This window comes from Nerophis ophidion, linkage group LG26 (assembly GCF_033978795.1).
Source record: "Nerophis ophidion isolate RoL-2023_Sa linkage group LG26, RoL_Noph_v1.0, whole genome shotgun sequence".
Classification (NCBI taxonomy): Eukaryota; Metazoa; Chordata; class Actinopteri; order Syngnathiformes; family Syngnathidae; genus Nerophis; species Nerophis ophidion.
Window position 1 is genome coordinate 21,490,992 of NC_084636.1, and position 19,953 is coordinate 21,510,944.

At 38.6% G+C, this 19,953-nt stretch overlaps 1 protein-coding gene and 1 long non-coding RNA gene across 3 annotated transcripts in view; one reads left to right on the forward strand and one right to left on the reverse strand.

The window, feature by feature from the left end:
- Positions 1-501: 501 nt before the first annotated feature.
- The window catches only part of trabd2b (TraB domain containing 2B), a 201,450-nt gene continuing 181,998 nt past the window's right edge, over positions 502-19,953 (forward strand). Inside the window, exons 1-2 of one of the 2 annotated variants that reach the window (XM_061888008.1) lie at positions 502-878; positions 14,775-15,344. In XM_061888008.1, the coding sequence (XP_061743992.1) occupies positions 777-878; positions 14,775-15,344 (672 nt within the window). In that variant the 5' untranslated portion in view covers positions 502-776. The remainder of the gene's footprint in view (positions 879-14,774; positions 15,345-19,953) is intronic. The other variant, XM_061888007.1, reaches the window with a different exon arrangement.
- The window catches only part of LOC133543444 (uncharacterized), a 40,195-nt gene continuing 24,986 nt past the window's right edge, over positions 4,745-19,953 (reverse strand). The window contains exon 4 of the long non-coding RNA XR_009804379.1: positions 4,745-4,899. This is a non-coding gene — a long non-coding RNA (uncharacterized LOC133543444). The remainder of the gene's footprint in view (positions 4,900-19,953) is intronic.

Genomic DNA, 19,953 nt, shown 5'->3' on the forward strand with positions numbered 1-19,953 from the left:
TTATCCGGCGTCATATAGAAATATATGTAGAGTTCAACATGTGAGGCAATGCAATTTAAACAATAAAAAAAAAACAAATAACGGTTTGAATTGGTCCAGGTTATCGGGGACTGTTAATACTAATGGACAGGTGTCACGGTGTGACTGCAGCCAGGCAAGAAAACCCTCATCTCCATGGCCACGTCTCTGTCGCTTTCACTCATTTGCCGCTTTTCCACTAACGCAGGGGTAGGCAACCCAGAACGTTGAACGAGCCATTTTGGACCCAAATAACACAACGCTGTCAAGCGCCATTCATATAAATTTTGCGGGCCGCGCTTACATTAAATTTTCAGATTAAGGTGGGGGCCGTAAAATAACGTTCCACGGGCCGCATTTGGCCCCCGGGCCGCGTGTCTGAGACCCCTGATGTAACAGGGTTATCCCTTCCAACCTGCGCCCGGCCCCTCCCTCTTGAAGGGCCTCCAAGAGGAGGAGGAGTGGAAGAAGGGGTCCACGCCACTCGGCCCACCTCCTCCCGAACAGACGCACCAAACTTGTGCGAGAAACTTGCCCAAAGAGTTCCACAGCAACGGCGGGGGAGAAAGACGCGACAGGCGGTTATAGAAGGGGGGGAGAGGAGGGAAGATGGCGGGAAGGCGCGATGGTGGCGATGTGAGGCCGTGACGTGTTTAAAGTCGGCTGACCACCAGTGACAACACGCACATCGCCCGTGGGGAGGGAGAGAGAGAGAGGGAACGCTTAACCGCGGAGGGGAGACACGCTGCAGGTCCGCTATGGTGTGCGTGAAGGGGCTCGGCTGGGTCCTCCTGAGCGCCCTCCTGCACCCCGCGGCGCCCTGGGGAGGCAGACCGAGGCAGTGCGACCCGCCGAAGACGGTGAGTCGGAGTTCCGGAACACTTTACACACGCACCACACCACACGGCTGTCATCAAGTCACACTTTAGAGACTTTTTATTTTAGTTTAACCGACTTCGGCGTGAAAAGAATGAAGGAATGGAGTCACTCACCCGCTTTGATATCACAATGATACTGTTCTTAACAATACCGATGTTAGCATTGATTATCATTATCACACCAACAGCAAAAATATCAATATTGCCTTGCAGCAGTGGTTCTCCACCTTTTTTCAGTGATGTACCCCCTTTGAACATTTTTTTAATTCAAGTACCCCCTAATCGGTGTAAAGCATTTCTGGTCGAAAAAAAGAGTTAAAGAAGCAAAATACAGCACTATGTCATCAGTTTCTGATTTATTAAATTGTATAACAGTGCAAAATAATGCTCATATCTAGTCGTCTTTCTTGAACTATTTGGAAAAAAAAAAAATAACTAAAAAGTTGTTGAAAAATAAACAAGTGATTCGATTGTAGCTGAGATAGGCGCCAGCGCCCCCCGCGACCCCAAAAGGGAATAAGCGGTAGAAAATGGATGGATGGATGGATTCAATTATAAATAAAGATTTCTACACATAGAAGTAATCATCAACTTACACTGCCCTCTTTTGGGATTGTAATAGAGACCCATCTAGATTCATGAACTTAATTCTAAACATTTTTTCACAAAAAAATCTTTAACATCAATATTTATGGAACACTGAATATATTTCTTTTCACAGTTTGTGAACTTACATTCATATTTTGTTGAAGTATTATGCAATAAATATATTTATAAAGGATTTTTGAATTGCTGCTATTTAAAAAAAATCTCACGTACCCTTTGGCATACCTTCAAGTACCCCCAGGGGTACGCGTACTCCCATTTAAGAACCACTGCCTTACAGTACCGTTATATGATTACAAAAACACGATTTTGATTAGGCTATTCATGGATCATGTTAATATCTTTATGTATTAAAAATATATATTTTCTATTTTTATTGTGTTATTTGATTGATTGATTTTGATTGATTGAGACTTGTATTAGTAGATTGCACAGTACAGTACACATTTTGTACTATTGACCACTAAATAGTAACATGTTATTATTAATCTATGTTACTGTTAATCTATTCATGGTAATTATTGTCATTTCTACTGTTATTCGCTCAATGTTATGTTTTATTAACTTATTAATGCATCATATATGTAATTTTTAACTTCCATCCATCCATTTTTCTACCGCTTATTCCCTTTTGAGGTCGCAGGGGGCGCTGGCGCCTATCTCAGCTACAATCGGGCGGAAGGCCGGGTACAGGCCCAACACAGATAGACAGACAACATTCACACTCACATTCACACACTAGGGCCAATTTAGTGTTGCCAATCATCCTATCCCCAGGTGCATGTCTTTGGAAGTGGGAGGAAGCCGGAGTACCCGGAGAGATTCACCGGGAGAACATGCAAACTCCACACAGAAAGATCCCGAGCCTGGGATTGAACCCGGGACTGCAGGACCTTCGTATTGTGAGGCAGACACACTAACCCCTCTGCCACCGTGAAGCCCCATTTCTAATTCATTGTTACATATATTTTATCACATGTTTCATACTATTTTTCTTTTTGATGGCATTAATTTTACTTATTCTCCAGTCTGGATGACTCAAAGCAGGGGTACCCAAACGACGGCCCGCAGGTCGGTTTTGCCCGCCAACGTCCAAAGTCTGGCCCGCAGAAAGTCCTCCCCCCAAAAAGTTTTTTTAAATTTTTTTTAATAGTAAAAAAAAACAAAAACTGTCCTTTCTAGTTACTCTCGGTGTCTCCTAGCCGCTCAGGCAAATCATTACGCTGTTGATTTTTTTTTATTTTTTTTTATTTTACATTCATCCATCCATTTAATACCGCTTGTCCTTTTTGGGGTCTCGGGGGGTTGCTGAAGTCTATATCAGTTGCACCCGGGCGGCAGGCCGTGCACACCCTGCGTAAGTCGCCAAACTTAATATATATATATATATATATATATATATATATATATATATATATATATATATATATATATATATATATATATATATATACACATATATATATATATATATATATATATATATATATATATATAAATATATATATAGGGCTTCAGGGTGGGAGAGGGGTTAGTGCGTCTGCCTCACAATACAAAGGTCCTGCAGTCCTGGGTTCAAATCCAGGCTTGGGATCTTTCTGTGTGGAGTTTGCATGTTCTCCCCGTGAATGCGTGGGTTCCCTCCGGGTACTCCGGCTTCCTCCCACCTCCAAAGACATGCACCTGGGGATAGGTTGATTGGCAACACTAAATTGGCCCTAGTGTGTGAATGTGAGTGTGAATATTGTCTGTCTATCTGTGTTGGCCCTGCAATGAGGTGGCGACTTGTCCAGGGTGTACCCCGCCTTCCGCCCGATTGTAGCTGAGATAGGCGCCAGCGCCCCCCGCGACCCCGAAAGGGAATAAGCGGTAGAAAATGGATGGATGGATGGATATATATATATATATATATATATGCCTTACAGTGCCGTAAAATGATTATAAACACACAATTTTAATCAGGCTATTCATGGATCATGTGAATATCTTATGTTTTAGAATATATATTTTCTATTTTTATTGTTTTATTTATTGTCATTTCTACTATTATTCGCTCAATGTTATGTTTTATTAACTTATTAATGCATCATTTATGTAATTTCTAACTTATTGTTGTATATATTTTATCACATGTTTCATACTATTTTCTTTTAGATGTTATTTATTCTCCAGTTTGGATGCCTCAAAGCAGGGGTTCCCAAACGACGGCCCGCGGGTTGGTTTCGGCCCGCCAGTGTCCAAAGTCCGGCCCGCGAAAAGTCCCAAGTTAAAAAAAAAAAAAAAGTTTAAATTATTAAATTTTTTTTAAATAGTTAAAAAAAGAAAAATCTGTCTTTCATAATTCATTTTCCACCGCTTGTTACTCTCGGATGATTTGCCGCTCAGGCAAATCATTTTGCTATTTTAAAAAAAACAAAAAACTTTTTACATCCATCCATCCATTTAATACCGCTTGTCCCTTTTGGGGTCACGGGGGGTCGCTGGAGCCTATCTCAGCTTCACTCCGGCGGTAGGTGGGGCACACCCCAGACAAGTCGGCAAACTTTTTATATATATATACATACATAGTCTATCACACCAACAGCAAATATATCAACATTGCTTTACAGTGCAGTTAAATTATTATAAACACACAATTTCAATCAGGCTATTCATGGTTCATGTTAATATCTTATGTTATAAAAAAATATATTTTCTATTTTTAGTGTTATTTATTGTCATTTCTACTATTATTCGCTCAATGTTATGTTTCATTAACTTATTAATGCATCATTTATCTAATTTATAACTTATTGTTACATATATTTTATCACATTTCATACTATATTTCTTCTTCGATGTCGTTAATTTGACTTATTCTCCAGTCTGGACGCCTCAAAGCAGGGGCCCCCAAACGACGGCCTGCGGGTCGGTTTCGGCCCACCAGCGTCCAAAGTCCGGCCTGCGGAAAGTTAAAAAAATTAAACGAAATAAAACATATATATATATTTTTTTAAATCTTCTTTTCTAATTCATTTTCTACCGCTTGTTACTCTTGGTATCTCCTCGCCGCTCAGGCAAATCATGTTGCTTTTCAAAAAATTACAAACTTTATATATATATATATATATATATATATATATATATGTCTTGATTGGATTATCCAGAGAATAGTGCTCGATACCGTGGTAGAGCGCAATATGTAGGTGTGGGGAAAAAAAAATCACAAGACTACTTCATCTCTACAGATCTGTTTCATGAGGGGTTCCCTCAATCATCAGGAGATTTTAATGGAAGCATTCACATACAATGGTTTATATAGGGCACAGAGTGGGTGGGTACAAGCAGGCGTAGGGTGTGGTGATTGGCTCATGTGTTCCTCACTCTGATCGCCAAACACTTCCCCAAAGGCAACACCCTAAGAAAAATATTCAACAAGAACAACATTAAATTGAGCTACAGCTGTATGAATAACATGCAACAAATCATTTCAAACCACAACAAAGCAATTGCAAAAGGACTGCCTACCCCCGGACTAAACGACTCTGAAACCAATAATGAGTCGCAAGAAACCTGATTGCCCTCTCAACGGAAGGTGCTTACAGACATCAGTCGTTTACCAAGCAAAGGTAATACGCAAGGACATTAACACATCCGACACGTACGTAGGATTGACCGAAGGAGCGTTCAAAACAAGATGGAATAATCACAACGCCTCCTTTAGAAACCAGACTTTGCAGAATTCTACAGAACTCAGCAAACACATTTGGAACCTCAAAGACAATAATGTTGAATATTCAATAACATGGCAAATTCTTGCATCCAGCACACCTTACAACAGTGGTAATAAAAGATGCAACCTATGCTTAAAAGAGAAACTGTTTATTATATATCATCCAGATCTATCATCCCTCAACAAGCGCAGTGAAATCATTTCAACATGCCGCCACAGACGGAAACACCTCCTAGGTAACACATGAGCCAATCACCACACCCTACGCCTGCTTGTACCCACCCACTCTGTGCCCTATATAAACCATTGTATGTGAATGCTTCCATTAAAATCTCCTGATGATTGAGGGAACCCCTCATGAAACAGATCTGTAGAGATGAAGTAGTCTTGTGATTTTTTTTCCCCACACATATATATATATATATATATATATATATATATATATATATATATATATATATATATATATATATATATATATATATATATATATATATATATATATATATATATATATATGTATATATATATATATATATATATATATATATATATATATATATATGCATATATATCTATATATATATATCTATCCATTTTCTACTGCTTGTCCCTTTTGGGGTTGTGGGGGGTGCTGGAGCCTATCTCAGTTTCATAGGGGCGGAAGGCGGGTTACACCCTGGACACATTCACACACTAGGGCCAATTTATACACACTGTATATATATATATATATATATATATATATATGTATATATATATATACACACACATATCTATATCTACATACATATCTATATCTACATATCTATATCTACATATCTATATATATATATATATATATATATATATATATATATATATATATATATATATATATATATATGTATATATATATATATATATATAGGACTGTCCCAGAAAATTTAATATTGTGATAACGTCCTTTATTTTCTGTAATGCAACTGAAAACATGAAAATGTCATTTATTCTGGATTCATTACACATCAACTGAAATATTTCAAGCCTTTTATTATTTTAATTTAGCTGATTATGGCATACAGCTTAAGAAAACCCAAAAGTCCTATCTCCAAAAATTTGAATATTTCCCCAGACCAAGTAAAAAAAAAGATTTATAACAGCAAAACAAATTCAAACTTTTGAAAATGTCAATTAATGTACTGAGTACTTGGTTGGGAATCCTTTTGCACGGATTACTGCATCTATGCGGCGTGGCATGGAGGTAATCGGCCTGTGGCATTGCTGAGGTGTTATGGATGCCCAGGATGCTTCAATAGCGGCCTTTAGCTCATTTGCATTATCGGGTCTGGTGTCTTTCAGCTTCTTCTTCACAATACCCCGCAAATTTTCTATGGGGTTTAGGTCAGGAGCGTTGGCAGGCCAATCGAGGACAGTAATGCCATGGTCAGTACACCAGTTACTGCTGGTTTTGGCACTGTGAGCAGGTGCCATATCATGTTGGAAAATTAAATCATCATCTCCATAGAGCTTTACAATAGATGGAAGCATGTACACAGCTGCATTGACTCTGGACTTGATAAAACACAGTGGACCAAAACCAGCAGCTGACATGGCTCCCCAAACCATTGCTGACTGAGGGAACTTCTGTTGTCTAGAGTTCAGGAGTGGTTTGACGATGGGAATACGGCTATTGAAGCTGTATCTGTTGAAAAGCTCTATGGAGATGATGATTTCATTTTCAGCATGATCTGGCACCTGTCCACAGTGCCAAAACCAGCAGTAACTGGTGTACTGACTATGGCATTACTGTCCTCCATTGGCCTGCCAACTCCCCTGACCTGAACCACATAGAGAATTTGTGGGTTATTGTGAAGAAGAAGCTGAAAGACACTAGGCCCAATGATGCAAATGAGCGAAAGGCCGCTATTGAAGCATCCTGGGCATCCATAACACCTCAGCAATGCCACAGGCCGATTGCCTCCATGCCACGCCGTATTGATGCAGTAATCCGTGCCAAAGGATTCCCAACCAAGTACGGAGTGCATTAATTGACATTTTCAAATGTTTGATTTTGTTTTGCTGTTATAAATCTTTTTTTTTTTACTTGGTCAGAGGAAATATTCAAATTTTTGGAGATAGGATTTTTGAGTTTTCCTAAGCTGTATGCCATAATCAGCAATATTAAAATAATAAAAGGCTTGCAATATTTCAGTTGATGTGTAATGAATACAGAATGTAGGACATTTTCATGTTTTTAGTTGCATTACAGAAAATAAAGGACTTTATCACAATATTCAAATTTTCTGAGACAGTCCTGTTAATATTTCGTTTGGACACCTTTCCATTCAATGCGTTTTCTTTATTTTCATGACTATTTACATTGTAGATTGACACTGAAAGCATCAAATCTATGAATGAACACATGTGGAGTTATATACTTGACAAAAAAAAAGGTGAGATAACTGAAAACCTGTTTTATATTAAAGTTTATTCCAAATAGCCACACTTTGCGCTGATTACTGTGTTACACACTCTTGGCACAACAAAATTAGGCATACTGATGTGTTAATTCCACGACTGTATATATCGGTAGATATGAATCGGTAATTGAGAGTTGGACAATATCGGAATATCGGATATCGGCAAAAAATCCACTATCGTACATCTCTAATTTTTAAAAAGATATCATGTAAACATATCCATCCTACTTATGCTCCTAATACATATAGCTATAACAACCAGTCAGTTCAAATGTTTTGTACCAACATTTAGAAATTTTGATGGTCTTGTCCAACATTCTGGAATAGCTCATGTCATATTAATGTCCTCAAATCATATCTAATCTTGCCAACATTATATATAACAGTGGTCCCCAACCCACTTTTAAATTTTTTTCTTTAAAATTTGTTTATTAAATCAACATAAAAAACACAAGATACACTTACACCAACCCAAATTATCAAGCGTTGACTGGTCAGCAGCTACAAAAAGGTTGGGGACCACTGATATACAACACTATGCCTCTTCGGTGGTTGAAACAATAATCCATCGAGCCCCCTACTTACAAGTATAAAACAGCAACACGTTTTAAATACTGGTTCAGAAGCACGTTCATGTTCACCTTAGTTCATTTCACTGACTATACAACATCCAAACATGATGAACAGGTGAATTAGTCAAAGTGATGTTTGTTATTCTAAGTCACAGGTGTCAAACTCGAGGCCCATGGGCCAGATATGGCCCTCCACGTCATTTTTTATGGCCCGCAAAAGCCTGGAAATAATATGTGTAGATAAAATACCTTATATTTTCTTTCTTTAATTTCTTATTTTCTTACTATAAGGTTTTTTTTTCTAGTTTTACAGGGAAAAAAAATAGTGTCCAATATTGCAACAAATATTATATTATCTAACTTCTTTGGTCAAAATCAAAATAAATACTTAAATATCTGCTTAATTTATAATTTCAAAACAAATTATACATCAAATTGTACACTGTACAAATGACCAATAGATTTGACTGTATTTTTAAAAATTTTTTTTACAACATATCATTTGAAGTTGAATAAAAACGACCAATGTTTGTTTTTACAGTAAAATTCTGTCGACCGAGCAGTCAGGTTTTAAAAAAATTTTTTTTTACTGTAAAATCCTCGGTTGATGATTTTATCGTACCACATTTAATTATGGTAAAAAACTAGCAGCTTAGTTTCCAAAATAAAATCACACAGTGGTACTGTATTTCTGTTTACAGTAATATGTTGTAAAATAAAAAAAACATTAAAAAAAAAAAAAAAAACCATATATTTTACAGTAAAAGTTGTTCTGATACCAGTATTTTGGTACCGGTACCAAAATTATTTCAACACTTTTCGGTACTTTTCTAAATAAATTGCATGATTGGCTTTATTTTTTAACAAAAAAATCTTACGGTATGTGGAGAGACACACGGGTACATTAAACATTTGTTTCTTATTGCAAGTTTGTCCTTAAATAAAATAGTGACCATACAAGACAACTTGTCTTTTAGTAGTAAGTAACCAAACAAAGTCTCCTAATTAGTCTGCTGACGTATGCAGTAAGGAAAAGTGGTAGAAAATGAACTATTAATCCACTTGTTCATTTGCTGTTAATATCTGCTCACTTTTTCTTTAAACATGTTCTATGTCCACTTCTGTTAAAATGTAATAATCACTTATTCTTCTCTTGTTTGATACTTTACATTAGTTTTGGATGATACCACAAATTTGGGTATTAATCCGATACCAAGTGTTTACAGGATCATACATTGGTCATATTCAAAGCCTCATGTGTCCAGGGACATATTTACTGAGTTTATAAACATGATATAAGTTTAAAAACAACCAAAGAAGATGTTGTGATGCCAAAAAATGTCGACGTAATCATAGTAGTATCAACCAGATACGCTACTGTACTTGGTATCATTACAGTGGATGTTAGGTGTAGATCCACCAATGGCGTATGTTTACATTTTGACGCAGATGAGCTACGCTGTGTCGTGAAGCAGCAGCTTTTCAGAGGCGGTATAGTACCGAATATGATTAATCAGTATCGCGGTACTATACTTATGCCGGTATACCGTACAATCCTACAATTAAGTTGCCATTTTTTTCTGTAAAAAACAGTGGTAAAATCCACAGATTTTTCTTTACTCTACGTAAAAAAAATAAAAAAATAAATATTTAAATTCATAGGCAAATTAATTCTTTATTTACTGTTACAAGCGGCCCTCTAATGTCAGCCATGACTGCGGTGTGGCCCTCAATGAAAACAAAGTTGACACCCCTGTCTCTAAGTGAAAAGTTGGTGTAAGCTGCAACAAAAAAGTGCACGTGTTGGAGGATATGATGGAGCGCCTTCAATAACTGTTTATGATTTGCAATGCGGCACACTGCTCTCTGGTTTGTGTTAAGAGTAATTAGGGCCATAAAAAAAGGCAAGTCGGCGCAGAGAAGTCCAGTGTATAAGAGCACTTTCTTTTCCAAGCCTCACTTGAGTGTGCACGATCTTCTCACTGCATGATATGATGACTTAAGGCATGGACAGAAAAAATTATATTCCCCCACTTTGTGTAAAAACGGAATATTAAATTAAAGTTGTATTTCTGCGTATGTGCCACAAGGCAGGACGACTCCCTCGGATTTAGGTCGTCTGGAAGGACATTGTGCCAGATTTTGCAATATGTTATTGCGCTTAATTTGGATGATTAAAAGCAAATCCCAACGAGACAACCTGACTTTGTTTTTGGCAGACAACAGACGCAGCGTTGGCAGCGTGCTATAATTGGAGTTGAAGGAAATCTCGGTGAAGATTTTGAAGTCAACAATTTTCAAAGAATAACTTGAAATCCCGGCAATGAGATTGTTCCATCGAATGCCTGATTATGCCATATTTCTTAAGCCAGATGCTTGTTTAGAAAAGAGGAAAGTGGTGACAATGCCAAACTGCAAAGTCGCAGCACATGCACTTTTGCAGAGTGTTTTAACGAGAAACATATTCCAAACAAAATATCCTGATTAAATGAACGCTATGGTGTAATGGAAGAGGCAGGCGTCACAAACAATGCAGAAAGTATGGTTGTCAGCAACGGAGCCCCCCCCCCCCCGACGTGTCAGAAATGTCCCAAACCAAAGTCTCCCAGCAGGGTTCCAATAGGTAACAGGCTCCTTTCAGCTTTTGGACTTTATGAGTTCAGCGTAGTGTATTTGCACTGCGGCCTTCAAGTACTTCCCATGCAGGCCCAAAGAAGCTTTGGCAAGTGAGGTATGGACCTGGACAATAAACGGGGGTCTGTTTACAGCCAAGCGGGCCCCTATATAAACTCAACCCTCATATCTACTTTTTCATCTCAAAAAGATATATTGTATGTCAGTGACATGACCCGTCCTGTATTTTGTTTGTAGATAATTATACATTTAAGACAGAGTTAATCATAATGCATTTTTTAGTTAAAAACAAACTAGCCAGATCCGGTCCGCGAATGAATTATCTATGACAGTGTTTTTCACTGAGATACAGTCTGGTGTGCCATGGGAGATTATGTAATTTCCCCTATTTGGGTTAAAAATATTTTATGCAAACCAGTAATTATAATCTGCAAATGAAGTGCCGTTGTTGAGTGTCGGTGCTGTCTAGCGCTCGGCAGAGTAACCGTGTAATACTCTTCCACATCAGTAGGTGGCAACAGGTAAATAATTGCTTCGTTAAAGTCGTATCTAATGCGTAAACCATAAGTAAACAAAAGGCGAGTGCCTCTAAAAAAGGCATTGACGCTTAAGGATGGCTATGGAAAACCAAACTAAAACTGAACTGGCTACAAAGTAAACAAAAACAGAATGCTGGACGACAGCAAAGACTTACAGCTTGTGGAGCAGCCGGGTTCCACAATATTCATCCGTACATGACTATCAACAATTTCCACACAAAGAACGATAGCGTCCGCACAACTGAAATAGTCTCGATTGCTAAAACAAAGCAATGATGCTTTTAAGAAAGGCTTAGAAACTCTTCTTTTTAAAAAAAAAAAAGCCTTTTTTTAGATACTGTATATGCATACTAGTTCTAGCTCTTAGGCTGTTCTAGTTTTTTTATCTTTTTTTTATCTTTTTATTATTATTATTTTTTAATACACTGTAGCACTTTGAGGTTGTTTACTCAATGTAAAGGGCTTTTTACAAATAAAATATGTTATTATTATTAATATTATTAACGCAGGTGCGGGAGTAGCGCGCAAAGGAAGACATGAAACTGCTACAGGAAAATACCAACAAAACAGGAGACAGCGCAAGACTCTACACACAGTAAAACACCAAAAAACTCCAAATAAGTCACGGCGTGATGTGACATGTCGTGACACTTACTTTGAGACAAGAGCTATAGCGATGCATGTTTGGTTATGGTTTGAATTCATAGCCAACAATTGCAACAATGACTTTTTATCGTCAATTTCAACTACTGAGTTTACATTTGAAATGTTTTCTGTTGGTGGTGTGCCTCTGCATTTGTTCATTGAACAAAAATATGCCTTGGCTCCAGAAAGGTTGAAAAACACTGATCTATGGCCCCCGGGATGATATTTTATTAGTATCAGAACCGGCCCGCAGGCAACAGCACACACTGATACTCCATCAGGGTTGGCACTAGGAATTTTCAAAACAGGGTCCGAGGAATCCCATCAAGTCATAAAATAGAGTCCCACAGTAAATTTTTGGGGTGCCACTTTTTTGTAACCGTTTTGAAAACAAATGATAAATGCATGCGTTATTGTGTTATATCTCACATTCTATATTGTGTTTTGGAAAAATGTTGTTGTAAACGTTAATTAATTCATTAAAAAAAATTATACAAAAAAACGACAACACATTTTTATGCATATATAAATGTGTTCAGTTATAAACATTCATTCACTTTCTTCTTTCCTTCATGGATATAAACTTAACCGTTTTCGGTATTTTTTTCTATATTTTTATTGTAATATTTTTAGGATGTGTTTGTTCTATTTTTGGCCAAAATAAGACAACTAAAACAATCTGAAGTTGTCTTTATTTTTTAGTTTTGCGCCTGCGTCTGCATAGATTTTGTTCTATGCGACCCCTTGAGTTTGAGACTTGTCTCTACGTTCACAATTGGGATGTAACGATAAAAGTAAGTAATGATAACTGCGATAAAACGTTGGTTCGTTAGTATTACCCTTTTGAACTAAAATCATCCAAGAACTGGGATCGATAATTGAACTTTGATAAACTCACTAACTGACTGGCGTTCGCTTGCTAACTTAAATGCGAACATGAAAACATGAGGCATTAACGTCTTTCCCCATTAATAACTGACATACCAAATTTTCTAAAATTATATAAACACATTTCTGTTCTAGCAACTCAGCTATTTAATTTTGCACTTTGAACCCACAAGCTGTGCTCTCGTAGAGTTATAAATATACAGTATACTTGGCGGAATATGGGACAAAGGTGTTTATATTTTGGTACCGTATTTTCCGGACCAATGGGCGCACCGTATTATAAGGCGCATTGCCGATGAATGGTCTATTTTAGATCTTTTTTCATATATAAGGCGCATTACATTATAGAGCGCATTACAAGAGTCATATTATTTTATTTTTTTTTGTAAATTGAAAACACTTCCTTGTGGTCTACATAACATTTAATGGTGGTTCTTTGGTCAAAATGTTGCATGGATTATGTTTTACAGATCAACTTCAAGCCACTTTCTGACAGTAGCTTCCGGATGCGTCGTTTTGTGGGCGGTCTTATTTACGTGGCTCACCTTTGGCAGAGTCTTATCTCCATCATCTTCGTCGTAGCAGTGTAGCGTGCAAGGACGGGAGTGGAAGAAGTGTCAAAAGATGGCGCTAACTGTTTAAATGACAATCAGACTTTACTTCAATCAATAACGGAGCAGCCTTTCCTCATTCGTGGCTCACTAGTGCAATATTGCCGAAAATGTGTCCCATGAAAAATCGGCTGACCGGAACTCTAATAACTAAAGTTCCTCGGGCGAATAATATAACTCACTACACCGGTATGTTTTAGCGCTTTAATGGCAAGTTTACTGACATATATAAGTAAGAACTTTACACTACTTTATATTAGAAATGGCAACAATGTCCCATAACAAGAAGATATAGAAAAAGAAAACGCTTATCAACTACGGCGTCACCACAGACTACAAAGGCAGACCTGCGCAATTTTTCAGGACTCATGCCGATCCCAAATACAGATCAGCAGGTACCAGAAGGTAAGAAAAGTTGCTTTTGCTTAATATTGCAAGACAAAATGCCAGATAATATGCCTTACCTTATACACACACCTTAATAATAATTGTATGCTGAAGCACAGTACAATCCATCAAGCGGTGCGGCTTCATAGCTTTCCAAAGTCGTACTTAAACATTTTGATAGATTTTTGAGCGCCGTGTGTTAGTTTCTATATTTTCAATGGAACATATAAAATGTCGGTCTTGTTTACTTGAGTCATATTGCAGTCTACGCGTATCTCTTATGTGTGACTGCCATTATATTGCAGTCTACACGTATCACTTATCACTTATGTCAGTCTACCCCACGGCAGCTGTGGCTATTGATGTAGCTTACCACCGCCAGGTGTGAATGAATGTTGAGTCCCACTTCATTGTGAGCGCTTTGAGTGTCTGGAAATGCGCGATATAAATCGAAGTTATTTTTTTTATGTTTGACTGCCATATACTGGTCACACTTATCATTTCACCTTGTACCAAAAAAAATAGTTTTGAGGTCGGTAAGCACAACCAAACTTATTCCCTACATTAGGCGCACTGTCGATATGATTTTAAGTGCACCTTATCGTTTGTAGAATACGGTAATTTAAAAAAATTCGAAAGACTTCAGTCTCTCTTTAGGTACTTTTTGAGCACAATTACAATACCACAATAATAAGGATAACTGTTATGAAATAACATATCATCTTTACATCAAATATAAAGAAAACCTTTGGCCAAATATATTAGGTTCTCTCAAGAGGGGGTTATATCTTTGTTTCTCATCCTGTTTCTTTTCTCCCACAGCAAAGCGACATGAACTCTTTCCTGTGGCGAGTAAAGCGTGCGCCCCCTCACCCGCCTGCCTACCTTTTTGGCACCATTCACGTGCCTTACACCCGAGTGTGGGACTTCATCCCCAGCAGCTCCAAGCAGGCTTTCCGCAGTAGCCACAACGTTTTCTTTGAGCTGGACCTGACGGATCCACTCACCGTTTCCAAGCTGACCAGCTGCCAGCTGCTTCCCCACGGGGAGAACCTACAAACTCTACTACCTCGAGACCTCTACCGCCGCCTCAAACGCCACCTGGACTACATCAAGCACATGATGCCTTACTGGATGACGGCGGACCAACGTGGACGCGGCCTTTATGCCGACTACCTGTTCAACGCCATCGCGGGAAATTGGGAGAGGAAGAGGCCCGTGTGGGTGATGCTGATGGTCAACTCGCTCACAGAGTGGGATGTGCGGTCCAGAGGGACGCCGGTGCTTGACTTGTTTTTGGCTCAGGAGGCTGAGAAAATGGGAAAAACCACCGGGGCGGTGGAACGAGTGGAGGAACAGTGTCACCCACTCAATGGCCTCAACTTTTCTCAGGTAAGGAGACACTTTCTCATGTCAGTTTAGTGCAATGACACACCGGGTCTTTAGGGGGAATATGTTTGTACAAACACAATAATTAGAATAAGAGAAAGTGAGGAACGTGTGTCTGAATGCTTTTCCCAGAAACGGGGCGAAGGAAAGACAATAGGAGGAATAAAGGAAGCCCTGTTTAGTCCGGGTTAAAACAAACTCTGGTGGGTTTGCAATTTTGGTTTAATCAAGCGTCACTGCCATCACCTGAACCTTTGTGCGCACCAGACAATTAGGACCTATTGTGCGAAATCAACTTTTCTTACTCATTGGTACCTGTTTTTGTGTATTTTGGATCTGCATAAGTCCAGAAAATGTGAATTCAAACCATGGAAGCTTTGCAGAGATGGCTATAAAACAATCTTGCCATTCGTCATGCGTCCTCCAAATGAGCCGTTCTGAACGTGCTCTGATGACCTGTGATGTTTTTTGCCCTGTGACGTCAGCGGATATCTTCGTATACAGTCGTGGTCAAAAGTTGACATACGCTTGTGAAGGACATAATGTCATGGCTGTCTTGAGTTTCCAATAATTTCTACAACTGATTGGAGCACATACTTGTTTGTCACATTCATGAAGTTTGGATCTTTTACAAATTTATTATGGATCTACTGAAAATGTGACTAAATCTGCTGGGTCAAAAGTGTACATACAGCAATGTTAATATTTGGTTACATGTCCCTTGGCAAGTTTCAATGCAATAAAGCGCTTTTGGTAGCCATCCACAAGCTTCTGGCAAGCTTCTGGTTGAATTTTTGACCACTCCTCTTGACAAAATTGGTGTAGTTCAGCTAAAGTTGTTGGTTTCTGACATGGACTTGTTTCTTCAGCATTGTCCACACATATAAGTCAGGTCTTTGGGAAGATCATTCTAAAACCTTAATTCTAGCCTGATTTAGCCATTCCTTTACCACTCTTGACATGGTGTCATTGTCCTGTTCGAACACCCAACTGCGCACAAGACCCAAACTCTGGGCTGATGATTTTAGGTTGTCTTGAAGAATTTGAAGGTAATCCTCCTTTTTCATTGTCCCATTTACTCTCTGTAAAGTACCAGTTCCATTTGCAAAAAAACAGGCCCATAGCATAATACTACCACCACCATGCTTGACGGTAGTTTTGGTGTTCCTGGGATTATAGGCCTCACCTTTTCTCCTCCAAACATTTTGCTGGGTATTGTGGCCAAACAGCTAAATTTTTGTTTCATCTGACCACAGAACTTTCCTTTGGAAGGTCTTATCTTTGTCCATGTGATATCAAGTATGTAAACTTTTGACCACGACTTAGGGCTGGGCGATATATCGATATACTCGATGTATCGCAGGTTTGTGTCTGTGCGATATAGAAAATTACTATTTCGTGATATTCGAGTATACATTCTCACGCAGTTGCTTTTAGCTGCGGGCATTATACTGTATGCGTTTCCCACTTTTTCTTGTCTCTCCTTCTCACAGAGTTAAACAAATGCACCTTCTTACATACATCACAGGTGCAACGTCACACGCTCCTGCGGAGCAGAGAGGTAACGACACGGTAACATTAGCTGTGATGCTAACGGTGAGGTGCGGGTGGTAATATGAGAGAGAGAAGGTGCGAATCTGGTAACAAATGGAAGAAGAATTAATTACCAAGAAAAACAGCGCAGGATCCATCGTCCAGCGGTGATTTGGCTTCAAGCGGGAACATGTTCAACATTTATGCGGCAAAAGTGTTGCTACAAAAAGTAGCAGCACCGCTAATGTTGCATCATTTGAAAAGTCACCCGCAAGAGAATGAAGAGTGCTGGAAACTCTGCATGCTAACATCTCCGGCCTGTGCCACATCCACAAAATGCCGAAGCAACTCTTTCCAGATCAGCACCATATGAAAAAAATAGTCAACAACAGAAGAAGATAACGTCCGCTGGAACCTACCACATAGCGAAGGACACACACTATTTGATTTCCTATTATGCAGCTCAATTTTATTTGACAGTTATTGAAATATCTTGTGTGACATCATGCACAAAAGTGCACTTTGTTACTTTTGAAATAATTTAGTTGCGTTCTGTACAAAAAGTACACTTTAATTTAGTGTTGTTTTGATATGTAATTTTGGTGACATCATTCACAAAAGTGCACGAGTAGCTTGTTTTAAAATATCTCTGTCTGTGCCACTGCTTAATAAATAAACTTTTGGTAAATTGACTTAGTTGTGATTTACCTCTCTGCATGAAAGCTTAAAATGAGCTTATATTATTGCAGTATGAACAAGAATGTTTTATGTAGACACATAGAATCATCATACTGCTGTGATTATATGCATCAAGTGTTAATTCAAGGCTAAGGCAAAATATCGAGATATATATCGTGTATCATGACAAGGCCTAAAAATATCGCGATATTAAAAAAATGGCCATATCGCCCAGCCCTACCACGACTGTATATTATAATTAATTAATATTCCCAAGAACTAGAGCAAAGTTTGTTGCAAAAGAAAGACTAACTGTGTTTTTTCTCATTTATTACTTCCTGTTGTCGTCCCCTTCACCCAAAACGTTGACCATACAGTTTAAATCCCACATCTTCAGCTTGTTCAAGTAGCAGCATCTTGGTCCCCACTGACAAGCAGTGCTGAGATTATTTAGGGAGCTGCAAAGCTTCCTGGCACGTAAGGGGCACACGGTGCAGCTTTGACAGGGTACTTAGTCAGAGAAGCTGATGAAAGCAGAGAAGCTGGGAGACTTCTGCCTCTCAAATTAGACCACCGGACCCCTTTGACCTATCACGTGGAGGCTAAGGCCTTTACATATTCCACTGTACAGAGCTCTCACCGGGCCTTGTGTGTGCTTGTTTGTCGGCATGGCGTGCACATGTCAGGCTGGGAGCCCTGCAAGACTGAGACATTTCTTCTCTTCCATTGAGATCAAAGACTGTAGAAGGACATAAATTAGTGCGGCGCATCTTCCTCAAGATGTGAAGAGTCATTGATGATTTTTATGGGACCTCCCATGTGAAGGATGGTTTAGGATTATCTGGATTATAATTGAAATGGATGCACCCTTCTTCAATTTGTTCATTAATTTAAGATGGATGTTTTGCTCATGGTGGTATGGGGTCGTAGCTGTAGATCACAAAACCAGACACTGCTCTGCTCTTCTCCCCTCCTTCAATTTGTTCTGTGCCTCTGTTGACCTCTCTGCATATTCAGCTGTGTCTTCCGTTTGTCCACACAGACGCAAGGAGATCCATAACCCTAAAGCTGTCTCCAGCAGACATGTTTGAGGCTGCGGTCACATTTGTGGTTTGGTGGTACTCTGGTCCCGACTAAAAAATGACAAAAAAATACTGGGGCCTCAACTACTAAAACTGTGTGTATACTAAAACATGTGCAAACTTTATCTTGCACACAGAGCTGATCTGCAGTACTAAGGCTGTGGGCTGAGGATTACATCTCTTAAATGTGCAAAATAGCAGGCACAATCCATTGAGCGCGTTTGTCTTCATGTACTGTATATTCAAAACATAAGAAGTTTATTAAGACACGGACAATATTGGGAGGCAAATATTCGAATATACCATATTTTCCGGACTATAGGGTGCAACGCATTATAAGGCGCACTGCCGATGAATGGTCTATTTTTGACCTTTTTTCATATAATAGGCGCACCGGATTATTGGGCGCATTAAAGGAGTCATATTATTTTTTTTTTTTGTAAATGTAAAATACTTCCTTGTGTTCTACATAACATTTAATGGTGGTTCTTTGGTCAAAATGTTGCATGGATGATGTTTTACAGATCATCTTCAAGCCGCTTTCTGACAGTCGCTTCAAGATGCGCCGTCTTATTTACATGGCTCACCTTCTGCAACGTCTTCTCCCTGTCATCTTTGTTGTAGCGGTGTAGCGTGCAAAGACGGGAGTGGAAGAAGTGTCAAAAGATGGAGCTAACTTTTTTAAATGAGAAAATTTGCTTTTGCATAATATTGCAAAACAAAACACCAGATAAGATGTCTTACCTTATACACATACCATAATAATACTCTTATGTTAAATGCGCCGACAATCCTTCAAGCGGTGCAGCTTCATAGTTTACCAAACTCGTACTAAAACATTTTGATGGATTTTTGAGTCATGTGTGTAATGTTCTATATTTTCAATGGAACATTTAAAATGTTGGTGTTGTTTACTTGAGACATATTGCCATCACAGTTTAGTCTACACAAATCTCTTATGTTAGACTGCCATCTACTGATCACACTTATCATTACACCATGTACCAAATTAAATAGCTCCGAGGTGAGTAAGCTCTTATTCCTTACAATAGGCGCACCGGGTTATAAGGCGCATTGTCGAGTTTTGAGAAGAAAAAAAAAAGGATTTTAAGTAAGCCTTATAGTACGCAAAATACCAATTGCACCTGCAATGTGTCACATTTTCAGTAGACCCATAATAAATTCATAAAAGAACCATACTTCATGAATGTTTTTTATGACCAACAAGTATGTGCTCAAATCACTCTATCACAAAAAAATAAGCGTTGTATAAATTATTGGAAACTCAAGACAGCCATGACGTTATATTCTTTACAAGT